The 22361-nt window shown below is 45.8% G+C and overlaps 1 protein-coding gene across 3 annotated transcripts in view; it reads left to right on the forward strand.

Moving 5' to 3' along the window:
- CACNA2D3 (calcium voltage-gated channel auxiliary subunit alpha2delta 3) overlaps positions 1-22361 on the forward strand; it is an 833484-nt gene that overhangs the window by 442615 nt on the left and 368508 nt on the right. For 2 of the 3 annotated variants that reach the window (XM_041762548.1, XM_041762549.1), the window contains exons 10-11: positions 3758-3847; positions 12400-12513. In XM_041762548.1, coding sequence (XP_041618482.1) covers positions 3758-3847; positions 12400-12513 — 204 coding nt within the window. The remainder of the gene's footprint in view (positions 1-3757; positions 3848-12399; positions 12514-22361) is intronic. The other variant, XM_041762550.1, reaches the window with a different exon arrangement.

The following is a 22361-nucleotide window of genomic DNA, read 5'->3' on the forward strand; positions in this document are numbered from 1 at the left end:
TCAATTATGTGGCCCAAATCCAGCTAGATCTGGTCAGGCAAAGGAGCAAATTTATTGGCTCATTTATCTGAAAAAGCCAGGCATGCCTGTTTCTAAGAGCTTAAGCCATGCTCCCTTGCTCCCTCCATTATGTACTCTGTTCTCCTTGGCCATTACCTTTATTCAGGTGAGCTCTGTCTGCCCAGTGGCTTGATGGCTGTTGGCAGCCCCAGGCTTCTTCCCTACCTTTGGGTAATCTCAGTAGAGAGAGAGTTTTCTTCACCACATTTCAGTAGAGGTCCAGGGTTTGGGTCATATGCCCATGGCTGATGGTGCCTAGTAGAATTTGGGATGGAATTAACAAATTGGTCAAGTCTGATGAATGGGCTCACCCCTTGATCTGGGAAGGAGAGAGATGTTAGCCTCACCCAAAACATACGAATTACAAGGCGCTGGGGAGAAGGAAAATCAGAAGAAGACGAATGGGTGTTCAATAGGCAAAAATCACACATATCACATATATGGGTATGAGCCTTTGAATTTTCTTCAACTCAGCCTTGGTAAGTGGCTTGGTGAGGAGGAAAGGCTAGTCTAGCCCAAGTGTCTCCAGATGAATTCTACCCGATAGAATTTTATGCAACAATGGAGATGTTTTCTGATCTTCACTGTCCAGTGCAATAGCCATTAGCCACATGGGGCTATTGAGCACTTGAAATGTGGCTAGGGCCAAAACAACTGAGCTTTTAATTTTATGTAATTTTAATTAAATTTAATGTAAATGACTACATATAGCCCACGACTGCCATAGTGGACAGGGCGGCTCTTGGTGTGGAGCCACATCACTGGAGATAGTTCCCTGAAAGGCAAGGCCCCTGTTTTATATAAGACAAGAGGTGGGCTGAGGGTTAAATGCAGCCTGGAAGACCAGAGTGATAAAGCAGATTTGGTCCAGTTATGGCATAGGAGAAAACAGAGTCTGGACATGAAGGAGAGGTGAGGGAAAGAAACAGAGAGTCCATCTGTGATGTCTTTTGGAAACCCTTAACCTGGGGACATATTTTTTTCCATGTAATATAGGGGCCAGATTTGTACCAGGAAGAAATAAAATCAGAGCTGATCTTGTTATAAAATTGAATTGAGGGGAATTCCATGACATGTTATTGCATTTTACTCCAAGTGTCCGACAATAAAAGCAACCATTGCCTGAAGCAGTCTTTTGGCACATGACACATGGATTAAAAGAAAATGCATCCACACATGGATTAAAAGAAAAATTAAATGGGGTTGCTATGTTATTAAAAAAAAAACAATACTGTGTAAACTTGTGTGGCTGAGCACAATTAAATGCAGTTGACAGAAATGACATCAGATGGATAGAATGAACTTGTCGAGGCAGGGTCTAGCCACAGCAGTGTGAACCTGGGGCTGGTTGAAGTCCAGCCTCTCTAAGCTGCGTGATGGGCATGGCACGCTGCTCCATGTCCTGTAGGGTATGTGGGTACCACCCTCAGGTGACTCCTGCTGAGCCTAAGTCCTTTATGGTGGTCATTATTTGCCCACGAGTCAGGTCTCAAGGGCAGACATTCTTGGAGAAGGTAGACTTATGTGTTTTGATCCCCTCCTGCCCACCCACAGCCAGGACACCTGGGCTTCCTCAGATTTAGTTAACTGTCTAATTTGTTGACTGAGTGCTTATGAAGGGCATGCCAAGTGCTCAGCATCCTGCTGGGGCTTGGACACCCAGCAGCAAGAATAGAGAAGCACAAGGCTTGGTTCCTGGCTGTGTGGTTTGCCTGGGTCCCTCGGCCTCAGCATTTCTCTCTCCCATCACTCAAGCCTGTAAACTCTGTTAGTCACCTGTAGGCCCAGCCATAATCCAGGTGTAGAGAAAAAGAGTTTGTGGTTGGTGCCTCGCATACAGAGTACTAATAAAACAAAACAAAACAAAGTAGCAGGTATATAGCAGAATGAAGGAGGCATTAGAATGGGTGAAACAGACCTGGGGTGAGACCTGGGCCAGACAACTAGGAGGTGTGTGAGTTTGGGTGCCATGCTGAGCCTCACTCTTCCCATCTGCAAAGTGGGTGGATGGAACCTTACAGGGTTGTCGTAAGGATGCAATTGCATGACACTGACTAAGGACCTAACGTGAAGCCAGGTTTCCATAACCATAGCTGCTTTGGTGAGCATGAGGGCACAATTGCCATGAGGGAAGGACGGCCTCAGGAAGGGGTCTTGTGGGTTATATGAATATTCCTAAGACAAGCAGCCAACTTCAAATCCAGCCTTGATTCACGTTAGGTCTGTTGTCATTAAACCTGAATCTCTAGTTCTCCCACCAGAACTTTCCAGTCCAGTTTGCCACCAGACCTGCAGCCCATCCCATGATCAGTGGCCCATGCTGCTTCCTGAGGGAGCTCGGAGAGAATAGCATCTGAAAGCCATTGGCCACATCCTTGGGTCAATCTCTATGATCTATTCTTATTCTGCAGTCACTTTTGGGGTTCTAAGGCAGACACACCATGAGTAGGTGTCACAGTGCTGTTGGAATGCTTGGGGTGTTGATGGGTCCCAGGACATAGAAGAGAAAGACGTTCCTCAGCCAGGAAATCACCAGTGAACATTTTCCATGAGCACACCCTTCCTGCCCATCTGCCTCCTGGTGACTCCTACGTCCAGTTTCTCCAGCAGACAAGGGTGTGGATGCCTTTGAGGAAAGAGTAATTCATTTCAGTAGAAAAGAAGTGGTTTTGGAATAGGTCCTTTGGAAAATAATGCCAAGCAGCTGTGCCACTGTGGACACGAGCTTTGGGGCAGTGGATATTCCACAGGATCATGTGTCCCTGGGCACATGCTTGGACCCACTCTTGCCTCTTTGTTGAGAAGCAGAAACATAATGGGCTCCACCCTTACCTCTTTGCTGCCTTTAATTTCCAGCTGGTACTGGGCTTCTGTGGAACCCACATAGCCAGATGGGCCTTGGGGATTTTTCTGAAGGGATTTGTTTCTATTCTTGCGTATTCCTTGAAGCTCTTCTGATTTCTAGCCCGGGTCCCCCTTGCCGTAATCATTCTTACCTTGTAATCCAGTCTTTATCCTTGCTCTTTGGAGATGGTCTGGGCACCTTTTGTATATAAGATGTGTGGTTGTCATGAGAGACAGAGTAGGCCATCGAACATGCCTGGTCTCAGGAATGTCACAGTCTTGAGTAGGGACAGGATCTACCCAGGCAGTTGCATATCCAGAGTTCTAAGGCGGGTCTGAGCATGGGATGCAGCATGGGGTCCTAAGGAAGCATTCTGAAAAGTCTCAGAGATGGGAATCTGGAAAGGGGTGATGTCCAAACTGAGGTCCCAAAGGTAGGTGGGAAAAAGTGTGGTGGGAAAGCAAGGAATGGATGGAGAGTGGGTTCCAGATGAAGGAGAGCATGTACAGAGTCCTAAAAGTGATCAGCAGTAGGATAATTGAGGATAGAAGGAGATGGAGTGGGTCATGGGAGATGACACTGGAAAGGAAAGTAAGAACTTCAGAGAGATTAAGTGCTTTCTGCCAGAATTCAATGAATTTTTCCCCTAGGATGCAGTCAAAGCTGAAAAATGCATATAGAAGGTAAATTTTATATTGACTAAGTTCTTATGTTTTGAATTCTGAAGGATAAAATTGCATTATGACCATTCCAGTCTGAGACTCGTTGGCCTTAGTGTGCACCTGTTCATTTGAAGTTGGCATTTCATGTAACAGTTTGGACGCTAATGAATTCTCTACTTTATTGTTCCAGCACTTCAGGGAGCATCTGGACAAACTTTTTGCCAAAGGAATTGGAATGCTGGATATAGCTCTGAACGAGGCCTTCAACATTCTCAGTGATGTAAGCTCCTCATTAACTTGACTTACTTATATCCAGGAGAAGAGATGGAATTTTATTTTATCTTTTAATTTAATTTTTAAAAAATTGTGGACCAGCATTATGGTTAGCCTTGGCTGTCACTGAGTGGTATCTATAGGCTCCAGATGGGAGGGTGAGGCTCGCCACTTGAATCATCTCAGCTCAGAAACCAGGTCCAGCCAGTGAGGCCAAACCAACCCCCTGCTGGGCAGAGTTAATTGAGTCCTCTGAGTGGGGTTCTTGCTTGCCATGCTTGTTGGCTCTGGGGCCACCAACACTTGACTGCCTTCCAATGCAGATCTCATCTCAGAAACTTTCAGTTCCCTCATAAAGTACACTCATGTCTCATTGTGTTTAACACTGAATTCCTGCCTGTGGCAACGTTCAGCAGAAGAGCTTTCTCTGTGCGGTAGGTTTAGGGAGTGCCATATCCATCCTTCCCCTCTTCCAGCCCTTTGCGGATTCACAATACACAGTAGCATAATCAAGATTCCAGTAAGTCCTACAGTAAGTAGTACATGCTGCTTAACCAACTGTTTCTTGCACTTTTTGGAACAAGAATCTGTTTTTCAAGTAGCACCCGTTAACCTTCCATGAAAACCTTTGGAGGGTCCTGGGCTGGTGATTCTGCTCCTTGAATACAATTGTGTTAAGCTAAAAGAGCTTGCATGTGACTTTTGTGTTCTTGCTACACCAAGAAAGAGCAGTAGGAAAATAGTGACTATCTTTATTAATGCAGGTTCTGTATCATTATGTAACTAGTATATGTCGCATGCTTTGGAATGTCAGGCACTGGGAAGCACCAGAGAACAGACTAGACAAAAGTATTTGCTTTAACGGACCTCGTGTTCCAGTGAGAAGGTTGAGGAATTATGGCCCATGAGCCAAATCCAGCCTGCATCTTGTTTTTGTAAATATTGTTTTATTGGAATGCATTCATGCCCACCTGATTATGTATCCTCTATGGCTGCTTTTGCATTACAATGGCCAAGTTGATTAGTTCCGATAGAGACCATATGGTCTGTAAAACCTAAACTATTTACCATGTGGCCCTTTACAGAAGTTTGCTGACCCCAGGTCTAATGGAAAAAGACAGATGAAGGGCATGTTCTTATGGAGAACAACAGCCCCATTGTTCTAGTGTAATAAGGACTTGCTGCTTTTTACAGTGTGGTCAAGAGAGATCTCTCTGACTGATGCCCTTGGTTGGAGTAGAGACCTTAAGGAAATACGGGAACAGTGATTTCATTTTGGGGAAGGAGTTTCCAGCAAGAGGAACAAGTACAAAGGCCCTGAGGCAGAGATGTTTGGCATATTTACCATACAGCAAAGAGACCAGTGTGAGGAGCAAAGTGAGAGAGAGAGAGAGTGAGCTAGGGGATGAGATCATGGAGGTAGCAGGGGCCCAACCACATGACTCATGTGGGGATTTTGCCTCTTGCTCTGTGTGGGATGGAAAGTCACTGGATTCTGAGCAGAGAATGACATGACCAACTTGAGTTTTAGCAGGATTTCTCTGGCTGTTGTACTGAAAAACAAAGACCATGAATAGCAGGGAGTCCATGAAATTATCTGGGTGACATGTACTGTGGCTTGGACCGGGGAGGTAGGGTAAAATGTTAAGAAACGAAAGAAAGAAAGAAAGAAAAGAAAGAAAGAAAGAAAGAAAGAAAGAAAGAAAGAAAGAAAGAAGGAAGAAGGAAGAAGAAGGAAGAAAGAAGAGAGAGAGAGAGAGAGAGAAAGAGAGAGAGAGAGAGAGAAAGAAAGAAAGAAAGAAAGAAAGAAAGAAAGAAAGAAAGAAAGAAAGAAAGAAAGAAAGAAATCACTCTAGATGTGTCAAACAGCAGGGGTTTGGCTGCATAAGGGCTGGAGAAGCTCAGAAACCAAGCAGAAAATGAAACAATTCTGTGATTAGCACCAGCAGGAGGCAGCTCCTATCTAAGGTAGGATGGACAACAGGAGGGAGGGACACACAATGAGTGACCCTCCCAGTGGCCATCCAGATAGGAATCGAAGTGTGGAGGGGCTGCCCAGTGAGAGCCCTGTGGAAGCTGGTACCTTGGAAGAGATGCAGCTATTGCCAGAAAGCACCCTTGCCCCCAGATCAGGAGAAAGGGAGACGTGGCTTCGAAAAGCTTTGGCCTCTCCCTTCCATCCTCTAGTACTCTCCTTCAGATGAACCTGCTCAAAACTCCTGGAGCGCCCGGCAAATGAGGGGAGAGGCATGGAATGGGATTGAGTGGAAACAGACACTAAAGGGGGCGACAGTTCCATCGAGGTGTCGTAGGAGCTGAGAGCCCAGCTGGCAGCTCAGTGTTCTGAAGGCTCTGTGGGGCTCAGGTGTCAGCCTGCAGGTGAGCACCCGCCCACCAGCACGTGGAGCATCCTGGGAATCAGCTGTGCCCAACTCCAAATCTGGAGCTCTTCTCACTTGGCTACACTGGCCTCTCAAGCCAAGGCTGGGCCCCACCTCTAGACTGCCTTTTACCAATAATACCTATTGGCACACAGAAGGCCTGTGAGGTATTGGTCCTGAGCCAGTGTCGAGACTGCAAGGGAAGGAAAATAAGGAGGTAAGGTGCCACATCAGCACCTCGCATTAACTCGAGTTAAACCCACAGCTATTCCCTCCTGCTTTGCTGCACGGGGCTGCTGGCTACAGACCATTCACATTTAGGTAAAGCTCGGTGTTTGGGACAGCACATCCCTGTTATCAGCTTACGAATAATTTATGAACATAGATGACCAGAACGAAGGGCCAAACTGTACCTCTAAATTCTAATTTGAACCCTGGATAGGCCCCTTCTCGGGGCTTGGAGATGCCAAGCTCTGCATCTTCAGTGGGCTCTTTCGAGAGGGTCATATTGAAAGACTTCTCACAGTTATAAAATTAGTTCTCTTTTTATCTCAAAAGCCTTGTGTCTAGAGCAGGGGGAGGCTACTCTGAGCTGATGAGTCCCTTGTTTGGAAACGTGCCCTGCAGTGAATTTCTGTTTCCTGGCTCTTTGGCAGAGGTGGTGAAGGAGCAAGAGTTGGTAGATGCTTGTCATATGAAGTCTGTGGCCTCTGGAGTCAGGCAGTTTGGGCTGAGAAGCCTGACTTGGTCAGAGCTTGCTGTGCGACCTTGAGAAAACTTTACTTAGCCTGACCTTTATTTTCCTCATCTGTAAAATGGGGAGAGGAGTAGACCCAGCACTAGCCACATCATTTGTGAGGCCCAGTGCAGAATGAAAATGCAGGTCCCTTGTTCAGAACTCATTAAGAATCTTAAGAGAAAGGCAGCAAGCAGAGTGTTAAGCCAAGTGTGGGGCCTTGTGCAGCTGTGTGCATCTCATGCCCATGAAGCTGGCTTTGGTAGACCAGGGTGGAGGATTCCAGCTGTACCTGACTCCCTTTCAGCAGGGCTGGGGTGGGTGGGAAGGGCCATCTCTGTGACCATGGAGACACTAGACAGCCTCAACTCTGGTCAGGGTGCCTGTGGCTTCTAGAAGCAGCTGGAGCTCTTGGTGTTTTGGTCTTAACTTCCTGCCCCAGTCCTCAGGAATGTCAGCTTCCCTTCATCTTTCCCTCTCTCCTTTTCCTTGCCCTAGTACCTTCTCTCTCCCCATCCTGTCACTTAGCAGATTTGTTCCCAGAGACACTTCCAAGCAGTGTTTCCCCATTGTGTGCCAGTTGACACTGGTCTGCCAAGGTACTCCGGCCTAGATGTCGTCGAGGTGGTGAGATGCCATCCTCCTCTCCCGGAGACCCACCATGCACCTGAGCATATTCAAGGCCTTCGAAATCCTGCAGGGAACAGACCTATTCAAAATGTATTTATGCCAGTACTCAAACTTACTGACTTGGGAACTCTTTATATCATATCAGAACCTCAGGGTTAGAATCTTGTAGAAGTCACAGCTCACCAAGCACACCTTTAGGGATAATATGTTTGTATGCTGCAAGAGGGTGTATTAACCTCCTAGCACCTCTCAGATCCAGAGAAATCACCAACACATGGTGGTTTTCTTTTCTTAAATCCTGATAACAGAAATAACTTCGAACCAGGAAAACCTTCCAAGCACCTCTTCTTTGCCTTTACCTGTGAAGCCCTCTGGGGTCTGGCCAGTCAGAAAACCCAATGGGTCCAGTGTAAATTCCAAACAGTAGAAATGGAAGGAACAAAATATTACAAGATATCCCTAATTGAGATTGGTTGATGGTTGGCACCATATTTCGAACGCACATTTATCTCAGAGAGAGAAACATTTCCATCCTGTCTCTGCCACTGGGCTTTTAAATAGCCAAACATTTTGAAAAACACAGAGATGGTTAATCTCCCATGAAAATGAAGCTTTCGCTATTTTCCACTTCATCAATATGACCTTTAAGTGATATAATTCTCTTCTGTGTATTACTCCTGCCCTTGCAAGCCAGTATGAATAGTTATTTCTCAATCACACAAACACACATTGTCCCTCTGTGTGTGTGTCTCTCTCTGTCTCTGTCTCACATACAACACACACACACATTCTCACAGACACAATTGAAATTGTGATTGTGGCTGGGGCTCAGAATGGTTCAGAGGTTGCTATAACTAAATGAAGTAAATTCTGTTTTGCAATTACCTGCATTTCAGTGTCAGGATTTGCTCAGATGACTTAAAGACTTGCAGTTGTTGTACAAACGGCTTTGAAAGGAGCATTCAAATAAACTTCTAAGACCCTTCCAGCTATTGATCTCTGCTGTATTCATTAGTTTCTGTAAGAACACAGAGCTGGTTTGCTACAGTAGTTAGCATCTACCTTGTCATGTGACAACCGCAATTATCTTTTTTGGCGATGAATATGATCTTTGCAGTGATTACCTTTTAAAAATTTTTCTTAGCCAATTAAATAAAATTCGGTGACATTTCAAAGACTGTTAATCACAACCAAATGCTCTAAATGTCAGGATGCATTGAAATTTTCGCTGCTAACTGATGAATCACTGAGCTAATTGTAGTTCATCATCAGGCCCTTGTCATTGTTATTATTATGGAAAACACTTTCATCACTCCCGCTATTCAAAAAAAAAAAAAAAGTTCTAGACAAATATGAAGAGAAGAGATATTACTCATCAAAGCATTTGAATTTAATTGCATTCTTCAAAATTCTCCGACTGCAGATTGCAGCAGAGAATACCAGGGACTCAGCCAGAGAGGAAAGTGATGTTTTTAAATAAACAGCTCAGGGCAGCCCCTTCTTCCAGTCTGTGTTATTTAGATATCTTCATTTCCCTCTCTTTCTTGCCTTTTGTTTCGGAGAATTTTGCCAGGATGCTTTCCAGTGAGTCACATGAACAACAGTCCTAAGGTGTCTTGATTTTTTTCCCCTTTCTTCAGACTCTGTGAACTGAAGCAGAGAGATCACCTTTATTCAGGGGGCCCACTGCTGGGTTTATTCAATGATCTGAAGACTGTGTTGAATGCAGCTCCCCAAAATATTTCCAGAACAACCTGTTGATAGGACAGGACTCCAGCAATGTTTCTTCTTACTGCAGTAAGGAAGAAAATGCACTATGATGATAGAATCTTAGCAGTATCTCAGAGTGGAAGGGACAAAGTCATTTTTTTGACACTATGAAGACTGATTGAAGGTAGTCTTTCAGAATGGACGAGAAGGAAGAGGCTTAAGACTGGGTGAGAATCCTAACATTCTAGTTTACTATTGGTGGGTGCAACAGAGGGAAGATTTTGAGGTCAGGGCTTTCAAGAGTCTTAGGGTACAAATTGTCCTGTGATGGTTTCTATTGAAGAGTTAATGGGCCTTTCAGGATGTTCCTGGAATAAGCAATAAAGTTATTTGCAATTTTATCTTCCTGAGCAAGAGTTTTCTGGAATAGTAGTTGATGAAGACAGTAGAACCATAGCTGCGTGGGATGGTTTTAGTTCTCAAGTATTTATACATATCTGAGAATTTCTATGATATTACAGCATGGGCCATGTCCACTCATTAACTCAAGGGTTCTGGTCCAGTTGGAGTTGCAGGAATGGCTGCCAGGGCCAGGGCTACAGTGGGGCAAGTGCCTAAGGCACACAATTTGAGGAGCACTCACTCATTCTTGGTGGAAGATGCGGTGACTACCATGTGACCCTAGAACTCTGGAAAGGATGGAGGGAGGAAGAAGCAGGTGAAGGAAGTGTTGATGGAACTCTACCATGCATCTCCATCTGCTCAAGGACCTTCATCTCATTATTGGGAGGCCATAGAGTGTGCTGGGGATAGATTCTAGAGCTGGACTGCCTGGGTTTAAATCCTGGCCATTATAGATGGGAGCTCTGCGACCTTGGCCAAGTTAACTAATCTCTCCCTGCCTCAAATTCCCCACCTGTAAAATGCCGATAACGATAGTACTTACCTCAGAAGCTAGTCTTAAGTAAGTTAATACTTGCTGCCCAGCATATAATGAACATTTAACCTGCATTGTAACAACCATGTAAGCATGTTACTCATTTTATAAACGAGGAAAAGGACACTCTGAGATGAGAATTTATCACAGCTTGTGGTGCTAGGATGGGATTAAATGTTTTTCACCATAGTATGGCAGTCCATGCATGTCTTTAGGTGGCTTTGCTCTGCCCCATATGGCCCCAAGCAATTCCTTCTGGCCTGCCTTCCTTCCTCTCTCCCTCCCTTCCATCTATTCATTCATTCATCTAGTTAGTTATAGTCTTCTCTCTCCAGTTGCAACTTCAATCTCTACATCAGAATCCTAAGTACACAAAGACTAGGCATTGCATTTCACCTTGAATGCTTTATTAGCACTTTACTCCAGCAGGAACAGGCAGTGAATCCAAGAACAGTTTCCATCCCTCCCCAGTGCCCTGGTCTGCAGATGGAACTTGCCCACCCTGTGCCTTTGCATGTGCTTTTGGTCTGCTCTGGGATGACCCTCCCCTAGATTCTCACCCCCTGCAGGTGTCATTCATATGCCACCTTCTCAGTGAGGTCTTCTCTAGCTATTTTTTCTAAAGTCGCCCCCTCCTCATTTCCTATTCCCCTGGTCTGCTTTCTTTTTTATTTTTTGGTTCCCTAGAATACTTATTTACTTTGTTTTTATGTCCCCCCCACCACACACACATAGAATTATAAACTACAGAGGGAAGGGATTTTTGCATGTCTCATCCTCAGCTCTGTGTGGGCACTTAGTAAATAATAAAAAATTAATGAGCAAATTTCACCAGTTATAATGGTGGGAATTTTCACTACTGAAAGTTAAAGACTTTTTGTATGTTTTCATGCCTCAGCACTGTCCTATTAATTGTAGAGTATTTATTTATGTATGTATGTATTTATTTATATTTTTTAAATATTTTATTTATTTATTTGAAAGGGAGAGAGAATGAGAGAAGGCTTAAAGAGAGGAAGAAGCAGATTCCTTGCTGAGTAGGGAGCCTGATGCAGGGCTCTATCCCAGGACCCTGAACTGAAGGCAGATACTTCACCAACTGAGCCACTCAGGGCACCCTAACTGTAGGGTTTTTTAAAGGACATGCCGTTGCTTTGAATTGCATTAATAGCATTCATTAAGGGAATTCTATACCCTGATTCCAGAGAAGGACATCAAGTTCTGGTAACCAGTCTACCCTGTCTACTACTCACAAAGGCTGGGAGGTTTGTTTTTGTTTTCTGTGGGTTTTTTTTGTGTGTGTGTGTGGTTTTTTTAAAGATTTTATTTATTTATTCATGAGAGATACACAGACAGAGGCAGAGACATAGGCAGAGGGAGAGGGAGAAGCAGGCTTCCCGTGGGGAGCCTGGTGTGGGGCTTGATCCCCGGACCCTCACTCATGAGGGTCACTCATGACCTGAGCTGAAGGCAGATGCTCAACCACTGAGCCACCCAGGTGCCCCAAGGCTGGGAGCTTTTTACAATGCCAGGTAATACTGAGAGTTGAAGGAATTTAGAGTCTCCCACACCAGTGGGCACAATCTTGGAATTTCAGTCTATTTTACAATAGTAACATATACAAACTAATATATAATGTTACATGCGAACAAATATATATTTAAAACAAGTGCTACAAAAAGAGTGCTTGGGCTTCTAGTCTGAATTGGCATGTTCCTGACTTTATTCTCCATGTGTCCAAAATCTCCTTGATTTTACTATTTAGTGCATCAAACCAGACTCATTTAGGTTTTGAAAGATCTTGCCTGCTACTCATTCTACTGCTCATATCATGTGTTGCTAAAGGGTGATTGTGCCAATGCCTTTGGGGCTAATATCCTGAGGCACTATCTGTGCTTGAAGGTTAAGAGAGGTTATTTGTCCTAGAATCTCACTTCCCACCTTGTGTGTGTTTTCCAGAAGTCCCCTCTGTGGTCAGTATTTAGTTCCAGTTTGTCAAAGCAAATACAGAGAATGCATGGGGGGAAAAGCTTATTGTGTAGGTTCTGTTTTGCAGAACGAGCTCTTGTCTTGAGAAGCTTCCCAAGCTCTCATGCCTCTGAAGCCTCATGGATGCACAGAGCTCTCTGGTGTGTCTTTTAGTCTGACCTTGTTTCTTCCCACAGTTCAACCACACAGGACAAGGAAGCATCTGCAGCCAGGCCATCATGCTCATCACCGATGGGGCAGTGGACACTTATGATACTATCTTTGCGAAGTACAATTGGCCAGACCGAAAGGTAAGTGGCTAATGCCGGCCATGCGATGCAGTTGGTGGATGATCTGTTGTGCTGTAACCCCCAGGTTGTCCAGGGATGGGTGTCTCATGTAGACTTAATCTCATAATGACCTATGGTTTCTCAGTCTTGTATCTTCTGGTTGACCAAACCGAATACTATGGTTCTCCTTGTTTTCAAAATGAAACTTTTTTGGAGGAAAGAGGAAATTCATGAAGACATGGTCAACATGTTCAGTGAAAAGATTCTTTGAGAACTGTGCTTCGTTCATATGGGGCAACACTTTTGTTTTCCATGGAGCCAGAGCTGCTTGGTGAGTCCAGCATTTATAGATGGTAAAGTCAGCCATGTGGCTGTACAGTCATCTCCTGGATGTTTCCGTGTTTCTATGGCTCCTCCTTCTACACCCTCATTACCACCCAGAAGCTTCTCTCCATCCCCCAGGGCTGTTCCCCACCCTTGTCAAAGCTTATTCTTTGTTCAAATTCCTTCTTTGCTTTCCAGGTGACATTTATTTATCTGATGAACCCATATGTTAGGGTATCAGTGATAAATATTAACATTTTGGCACCTCTGAGTATTTAAACCCAGAGGTTCTTCAAACTGTTAGGCAGTTTGAATTCTCTGGGGAGATTTTTAAATTACGAATACTTGTTCTTTACTCCATACCTACAGAATCAAAATGTCTAAGGCTGTGGGCTAGTAATCCATGTTTTTAATCATTTCCTCTGGTGGGCATCAATCAACAGATTAACAGTTGGTAATCCCTATCTCACTGGAATGGTGGAATTTTCACAGGAAAAAGGTCAGTCAGAGAGAGTGCCCTCCCAGGAGTATCTCAAAGGCGCTCTCCTGTCCCATGAGCCAGTAGTATTACTCTGTCCAAGTCTGCCCTACTTTTTCTACTTTGCATGTTTGATTTCTTGGAACTAGACTAACCATATACACTTGGCAAGAAAAAGAAAAAAAGAAGAAAAAGACAAATGAAGGCTGTGTCTTCTGCTGTATCTAGAGAGTATGTACCCTTGAGGGAGCATGCAGTGTCATTCCATGTTCCTTTAGTCATTCTTGGTCCCCACATTTCTCTACTAACACTGACAACTCACCTCATCACATGTATGTCTGCTTTTTAAAGAAACATCCATTTTGTACAACATGGTCCTTAAATGGATGCCAAATCCTTTCCCTGGTGTTCAACCTTGGAAACTGCCATCACTTCTGAAGCTGGAGGAAAAGTTAGTCATGCTGGGCTTCCTATGGGAATGTGGGACTCCGACATGGAACCTGCTTCAGGGATGTCCAGTTATATATATTTGGTGATTGTGGCTCCCACAATAAGCACTGCCTTTAGAACCCAACCCTTGAAGGAGATGGAGTTCACTGCTGGACAAAGTGATTTTAGCTTAGGACTTCAGGTGATACTTTCCAGGGACGGGTAGAGGCCAGACTTACTTCTTAGATAGACATATGTCATGGGAAGGGGGCGGGGAGGGAGCATGCTGGATATGTGTCTACACCCTGGAGCATACAGCAATGGTACTGGGCACGTGGCCAGTACCTAATGCATAATCCTAAGGTATGGCTGAGTGACTGAGGCCAGTCGGGTGGGAGGCCACAGCACTAGTAAACATGGGTAGGGACATAGACATTTATAGTCATGTAGAATGTTTGTGGATGCCGTGATATTTCATGTGTGTTGAAGGATATTTTGAATGATTTAGGACCATCTTACATAAAAGAAGAAAGTGAAAGGGCCTTTTCATAAGCAGCTCCATTAAGACCAAATAAATTATCAGATGAATCTCATATACTAAATTCTATGAATCCCTCCCACATGGTGACATCTGATGAATAGCATTGCCTAGTAATATTGGTATTTAAATATCCAGTCCATACTTGCAGGAGAGGCATAGGATGAGGGCTTCAAAGCCATAGTTCTTCAGATAAAATACAAATTTTGACATATCTTGCCAAAGGTACAATATTGATTTTTGGCCAGGTGCTTTTTTGGATTAATTGGAACCAGGATCTTGGAAATTTCAACATTACATCAAGGAGTTTCATCTACTTATAAAGTATTATTGAGTAGAAGTAGATTTGCTTTTTGTAGCAAGAAAGTCTCCTTTTATGATTAGAAATTAATAGCAGGATCCCGTCCCTCCTGCTCCATTCTGGAGAGTTCTGTGGCATTCATGTCCACATATATCCTCTTCTTGATGACTTCTCTGTGCACATGCAGGTAATGAGTCTGCATGGATCCCCAGGTTATTTAGCACTATGCTAAAGGGAGATGATGTGCATTGTCTAAGCAGTCATCTTTCTTTGTTATTCTGGATATTAGATATTTAGTAGAGGGTTCTGTTATACTGTAATTGGCAGTCTTCAAGATTATAGAAACAGCAAGTAGGTTCAGGAGAGAGGAAAATGCTCTTAAAGAGGCTGGAATGTGGTTCCCCTGACTGTGGTTCTCAAGCTTGAGCCAACATCAGAATCAACTGGAGGACATGTTCCAACACCAACTGCTTATTATCCCATGCTGGGGGGTTGTGACCCAGTAGGATTGGGTGGGCTCTGAGAATGTGCATTTCTCATAAGTGCCAGGTGATGTGGATGCTGTACACCTGGGGAGTGACTACTGTAAGAAACAGCCTGAGGAACAGCATTTGGTTCCTCTGTGAGCTGAGAGCTTGCCTGGGTTGTCTTGGTTCTCTTCTGGAAGGCTTGTCTCTCCACATGGCATCTTATCCTGCAGGGCCACACTATGAGGCCTCTCCCCTCAGTGCAGTAGCCTGGACTTGCCTACAGTATATGACAGTTGGGTTCCCAGAAGGGGAAAGCAAAAGGAGGTGGGGAGCAGACCAGGAGGGCATTTGTGGGTGTCATTTTTTGAAGGTATCTACCACCTAACCAGGCAGGGCCTTGCTCAAGGCAACTGCCAAATGAAACATTTTAGAATGAGTTGGAAGAAGGAATGCATTATTGGTGATTTAACTGTGAATCTGAAGACAGCATCGTGATTGCCATGCAATGTGTCCCTTGCCGGCATTTTATTTCTGAGGGCAGAGCTATTTATTCATTTATTAGATGCCATTTACTTTTGCCTAATATCTATTGGTTAGCAGCTTAACAGCAGCTCTTACATACTTGGGATGAAATATGAACTCCTCAACATGGAAGGGACTCATTTCAGGATCTGCTCAAAAAATAAAGCTGCCTGCATTTAAATTAGAAAAATGGTTATACCCGCCACCTATATAGTTGCTCTTCCAAGTGAACAAAAAAAAAAAAAAAGAAGAAGAAGAAGAAGAAGGTCATGGGATGGTTTATCATTACCTTTCCTGATGCACAAGATAGAGTGGAGAGTGGATAGGTAAGAAAATGGTAGACAAATAATTTAAAGAATCTAGCCCTATAGGAAGTCCTGTTTGTCAACCTTGATTTGAAGGAATCAGTGTGTTGTTAAAAGTTATTGAGATGCCCTTGGAAATATGTGCATTGGCTGAATTCAACAGAAGATGGTCTTGGTGGGTTTTTGCTTCCTTTCCTTTTTTTTTTTTTTTTTTTTTGTATTTTTTTTTATTGGAGTTCAATTTGCAGACATATAGCGTAACACCCAGCGCTCATCCTGTCAGGTGCCCCCCTCAGTGCCTGTCACCCAGTCACCCAGTGCTTTTTTCCACTCTAATGAACTATACTCACCACATAATCAATGGCGGAGAGCTGGGAACCTTGATGGCAAATACCTTACTCTGTGCCTTGGGGTCTCTCGTAAGCCTGGGGCAGTGCTTTCTGCTTTTCTGTCCTGAGTAGTTTCTGTTTTTCCCCTTTTCCGTTGGTGCTGCCACCGGGGCCGGGATACAGGACACGTGGATGGGATCATTCAGAACGGGAATGCACCATGGGTACCCAGCCTAGGGCTGGACCCCCCAGTGCCTAGCACGTGGGGTCTCCATACGTGTCAGACTTAACTGCCCCTTGAATCTTGTTTTGGTGGTGACATGTGGTGGTGACCACATGGTGGTGTCACAGCTTTCATGTCACTTGAGTAAGAAATGGAGCACCCTGAAGGGAATCACATTCCCTCTTTGCTTTCCCAGGAAGCCAGAGACCCTCAGAATCCAAGGATAACAGGATACCTGGAATCCCTGTCAGCGTCCCCCTGCTCAAGGGTAATCACTGTCCTTGCTGTGTGTGATGCTCCAGGGAGTGAGATGTGGCTGCAGACACCACATAACACCCCATGTCTCAACTGGCTTCTGCCGTGCATGAAGCTATGGAACTCTGCTTGGGCGTGCAGCATGGGCAGTGCCCTTCTGTGCGTGGTAGGCATCCCTGCACAATCTGTGCTTCCCGTGGGTCTGCGATAAGGAGTACAGGCAGCCCTAGGATGCCCCCTACACTTCCCTGACCCCGAATCTCCCTCAATGAGAGAATGCCTTGTGCCCAAATGTATGCATGAAACATAATGAGAACTCATCCTTATCAATGCCAAGGAGCAGGCTCTGTTCTAAATGCTGCGCATACACTTCATTCTCACAGAAACCCAAGAGCCGAGTACTACTCTATCCTCTTTATACAAAAGAGGAAACTGAGGCTACATAACTGATTCAGGGTTCCATATCTAGCATTCGGAGCTGAACTGACCACCCAGCATCGAATGGTAAGGCTGGTGAACCAGAATGCAGTCATGTTGAAGGGAAGAGCAAAACAAAATGACCTTGGGTCCTAGGAAGAGCTGGCCATCCATACCACACACACTGTCACCCAGGAAATAAGTTCTTTGGCTTGGCCTTCCACCCCCAAGTGTGTGTGTGTAGGGTGGAGGTGTGCAGAATGTCACGGATGTGGAACCCATTGGGCTGCAGACAGAGAGTAAGTGGATGCCAAATGTGTGGCCTCAGGACAAGGCTGTCTGGGTGTAACTAAATGGTTTTCCTCTTTTAGAAAGAACTTCAAAGATGAGTGCTATTTCAGTTATGTGTGCTGTGTGTTCTATAATCAGCTACGTCCAGAACAAAGGTGAGGACAGTAGTCGTGAGGCCCTTGGGGGATCCTCGGTGACCTGGTAGGGATGGCATGGACGGGGAAGGGGTGGGCAAACAGTTCCCAGTTTGGGGCCTGGGGGAAGCCCTTGATCACAGAATGATTTGGAGCACGTTTGGAAACACTGTTAGAAGTCACAGTCCTTTGACCTGGGGTCACAGAGATCTCTGAGAACAGCTCTCTTGGGAGTTTTGCTCCAGGGCTGCCTCCCTTGGCATAATTTGGAAGCTGAAGCCTCAAGCCAGCCATGTCTTAGTGGCCTGAAGGAGGTGCTGGAAGACTTAGGTACGCCTACCTCCTCATCTTTCCACAGGACATGTGCCACTCTGGGGGGCAGAGTTTCTGAGCTGAGTCTGTGCTTATCCTTTTAAGAAACCAGCCTTTTCATAGTCTCAGGCAATTTGGAAGAAATTTTTTGTTATTTCTTTTTTTTCCTCTAAACTACATTGTTTCCTTTTCTGGCTTTCCAGTGATTTTATAAAACTTTCTTTGCCTTCCTTTGAGCTGGTCGGGAGGAGAAGGGATTTACCCAAAGCATAGCAACTGGGGAAGGAGTTTAGGTCATATTGCTTGTAGAGGAGGGGTCTCAAAGTGCTCCTGCTCCCCCACCCCACCTGTACTCTGACTCTCCCTCATGCCACAGAACCAGATTAATGTAGGGGCTTGCGGGTGGCCGAGGGTGCTGGCAAGGGACGTACACCATATGGTGTGGGGGGTGTGATTCATTCATTGAACAGGTTTGTGCTGAGAACTGACCATGTCCCAGGCCATTGGGGGTGTACTGACCAGATCCCAGGAGCATGGGGTGACATGACAGCCCCAGGCAGACCCCAGAGAGCAGATAACGGATCACAGATAGCAAACAAGTGAAAAGACCAGATGGCTAGAATCCATGATGGATCTTCTGAAGGAGACCAACAGCCTGAGACAGAGAATCAGAGAATGGGGTGGTCCAGGGTAGTCTCCTTGCAGAGAGCATGTGTGAGTCAAAGGAGCTGGGCAGGGAAGAGCAGAGGGAACCGTATTTCCAAAGGCCCTGTTGGAGGAGCAGGCTGGTGTACGTGAGGAGCTGGATGAAGAGGAGGTGGCTGGAGCCTGGTGGGCGTGGGGGCAGTGCCATAGGGGAGGCTGGCACGACCAGCAGGCATGAGATCCTCCACGCATTGATGGGGAGCCAGGGGAGGCCCTTGAAGAGGGGAGAGAGGTGAGCTGTTGGCTGCAGTGCTGTCTGACTACTGTATGGGGAACCAGCTGCCGAGGCATGGACCTGGCTGGGTCTGCAGTTTTGTATTGACTCCTCATCTTACTTGATTTCAGTGGAAGGAGGCAGTAGGTAATAGGTAGGTAGTAGAGTTTTATTTTATTTATTTATTTTTTTATGTAACTTCCTTTGAATGCTCCAAGATGCTCCTGTGTCCTCTGCAGTTTCATTTCAGGGCTCAGTTGGGTGGTTACATCTCTCTGTCTCTCCCCTCCCCCTTCCCTCCCTCCATCTCTTCTTCCTTGACAGGAGTCACATTTTGGTCTGAAACTTTTGGGTCAGTTTCTGTCGTTGCTATATTTTTTTCAAGGGTGATAAATCCTGAAGCTGTTTTAGGAAAATCGCAGGAACATTCATTTTTCGTGGTCAGTCAACGGTGTGACAGGAAAAGGCATTTTCGGCCACCGTGGGGAGAGCTCACGCGGGCCCTCCTTGCCGCCAAAGGGAGGGTTGAAATGGTTCGCTGTCTCTCGGTTTATTTTTAATTACTTTTGCTGGTATTAGACATCTTATGACTCTAGCAAGAAGAACATGACGAGACAAGTCAGGAGTGCGGCCTACTGATGCATGGCTGCTGCCAGCCATTGAAAAATCACTTCACGTCAGGGGCTCAGACAGCCCCAGGGGCACCTTCCCTGCAGTGGCCACGTGCTGCTGCTCTCTGTGGGCTCAGCGTTGGGGCCTTGGCCTCCACCCACGGGCCACTGTCCTCAAGAAGCAGGCAGGCGACAGTGTGCATTTCTTCCTGTCCTCCCATCTCCATGCTAGGCCCAGAGTTACGTGCTTTCTCTGCTCATTTCGGTCTTAGCTCTGCCTTGTGGGTAGACACTCTGAGTACCATTCTTACCTTACAGGTGAGGGAGCTCAGGCTCAGGGGGATTGAGTTACTTGGCCAGAGTGCATAGCTCTGAAACTTGGGGGTCTTTGATCCTGACTCACGTCAGGATGTCTCCATACACATGCACTGAAGCAAAGCGTTTGGAGGTTGGGGGCACTTGCTAAAAATGTTTCCTGGGTCCTACTCTTTGCAGGTACAGCCCTGGAAATGATATTTTGGCAGGTGGCTCCTTGGCCACACTTGGTAAGTTAGGAGGGTCTGAGCATCATGCCCCTCGGGGCCTGGCAGGTGACGAGTATCCACACTGGAGCATGCCGAGAAATGCCACACAGCACGGTTGGGATCCCAGTGGGTCAGGCAGTGTCCATTCAGGGGCAGAAACCCTAAAGTTATTTTCACAGAGCGAGTTTAGCATTAAAAATTGTTGACCTGAAAGGGCAAAAGGAGTATAGAATGTCACAGAAGTAGCAACTTGAGGCCACAGCTGCTACCCCATGGCTGGTGGGGGGAAGCAGGAGAGGGGAAGGAGGGAGGAGAGGTTATTAGTAAAACTTTGAAGCTGGGCAGAGAGGACTCAGGGGGTGGGACCCAGACCTCTGAGAAGGGCACACTGGTTGGAAGGGAGGGCAGGCTTTTGAGGAGGGGGGTACCAGGGGTCTCTGGAGAGAATGAATCTGATTCTATGAGTGTTGGGAAAACTATAAACTAGCCTTATTCTCTGTTCCTGGGATGAAGTGCCCCTGTACAGGGCAAGGAGCCTTGCTGGAGTGATGACACTGGGAACCAGAAGCCAACGGGAACCAAACAGGAGAGAACAGGCCCCTCTTCCTTCCTCCCCCTGGTGAGCCTTCTGGTAGAGACTCGCCAGAAACAGCTGGCAAAGCAGAAACATGGTTTGTAGAGTCCCAGCCCCAGCCACATAAAGCCCGTGGATTTGGTGCTGAGACAACTCTAGCTTATTAGCTGGCACACCTAGCAAGAACGGGAAGCTTGCTGAATGAGTTCAGCCTTTTTTGCAAGCTAATGACATGTCAAGGTCTTATCTTCCTGGGTTTTATTCCTCTTGGTCTATTGAGTGGGGCTCTTGGAAAGTGGGTGAGGGTAGAGAGGCAGCACGGCCTAACAGGAAGAAGGTGGTGTCTGGGTGCTGACAAATCTGTCCCCCTGCATCTGTATATCGGGGTTAATTATACACACCTTGCGGTGTTGTTCAGAAGGGAATGCGATGATGTGCTAGCAAGATCAGTGCTGGGCACAGAGTAGGCAAGGATACGTGATGCTATATCCTCCTCACTGTCACCGTGATTGACAAACACTCATATTGTTAAAATCTTCTGTTACAGTTAAAATGTACTTGTACTGGGTGAATTCAAGATGGTGTAGCAATAGTTTTTCAGATGTGGAAAATAGAAAGTACATTTTTATCCTTGAATATGGATTAATCTTATGCAGTGTCTTGGTTGACTTATAAGAAGATTAAAGTATTCAGAGGCATTTTGAAAACATTTTTAAGCTTTTCCTTTTACCTGTTTCATGAATAAACATATACAGACAAGTAAACTTCTGGCACCCAGTAAGATATACTGGGATCTACTTGGTCATTCACTATCCTTAATTAATTAGTCTACCTAATAACTAATGTTCCTCAGTTGAGACACGCAGCCTGTTTGTATTAGAAATGTAAAAAGGAGATTTGAAAACTAGTGTTACTTTTATATTAGTTGTCTCTTTTAGAGTGGTGGTTAAGGCTTCAGGTTTAATGTGTCTGAACAGGGTAACTTTGGGCAAGCGATTGAATCTCCCTGTGCTTAGTGTAGTCACCTAGGAAATAGGAGCGGACAGTACAAAAGTCACACTACCCCAGCAGGGTTGTCATGGGGGCAGGTGTATCAGGTCCTCAGGGGCAGCAGGTGCTTGGCGGACATCGGTGGCGGAGAAGAGATTGTGGTCTGCAAAAATCCAGGTTGGGCTCTGCGGGTGCGTAGAGCAAATATCCTCAGGCAGCCTGCACTGCTATGAAGCAGAAGAGGATGCGGCCTTGGCACAGCAGGTTTGAGAATTTGTGGCTGGTGCAGTGTGTTTGCAAATGCTTAGTTCTTGTAAGCAGCCTTGTATGGTTTCCTTACCTCCTTTGCTACCTCCATAAAACTCCCCCCGTAGATGGTTTGGCGGGAAGCCTCACAACCACCTGCTTGTGGGGGAGCTTGGGTTGTGAGCTGGTTAGGCCAAGTCAACAGAGGAGTCCCCAGGCAGAGGCTCTGTGCCCATCTTGTAGATTTGCCACCTTATTGGGTGAGCTGTTGTGTTTCTTTCCTCGGATAGGCTGGAGGGGCTGCTTAACTGGACCAAGAGGAGGGCAGAGCACACCCCTACTGTCTGGAAAAGTGCCCTGGTGTGCTGGGAGTCAGGAGCCTAGGGGCCAAGAAACCGACTGTACTTCTCTAGCCACTGTCGCTGTCACACCTGCACATAAATTTCCATTAAGTCACATTTCATCCCAAGCTTCAGATAGATTGGCTTCATCAGAAGGCACTCCACAGACTGTTCTCCACGCAGCAGCCAGACACTTCAAAAACCAGAGGCCAGTTGTGCCAGAGAGCCCCCCAAACCTGACTGGCTCCCTACACCTTGCTGAGACTCAGCTCGAGTCTCAAGAGAGGCCCACAGAGTCTGGTCTGACAGGTACCCATTCATCCCAGCGTCCCCTCC

Source organism: Vulpes lagopus, chromosome 7, assembly GCF_018345385.1.
Source record: "Vulpes lagopus strain Blue_001 chromosome 7, ASM1834538v1, whole genome shotgun sequence".
In the NCBI taxonomy this organism is placed as follows: domain Eukaryota; kingdom Metazoa; phylum Chordata; class Mammalia; order Carnivora; family Canidae; genus Vulpes; species Vulpes lagopus.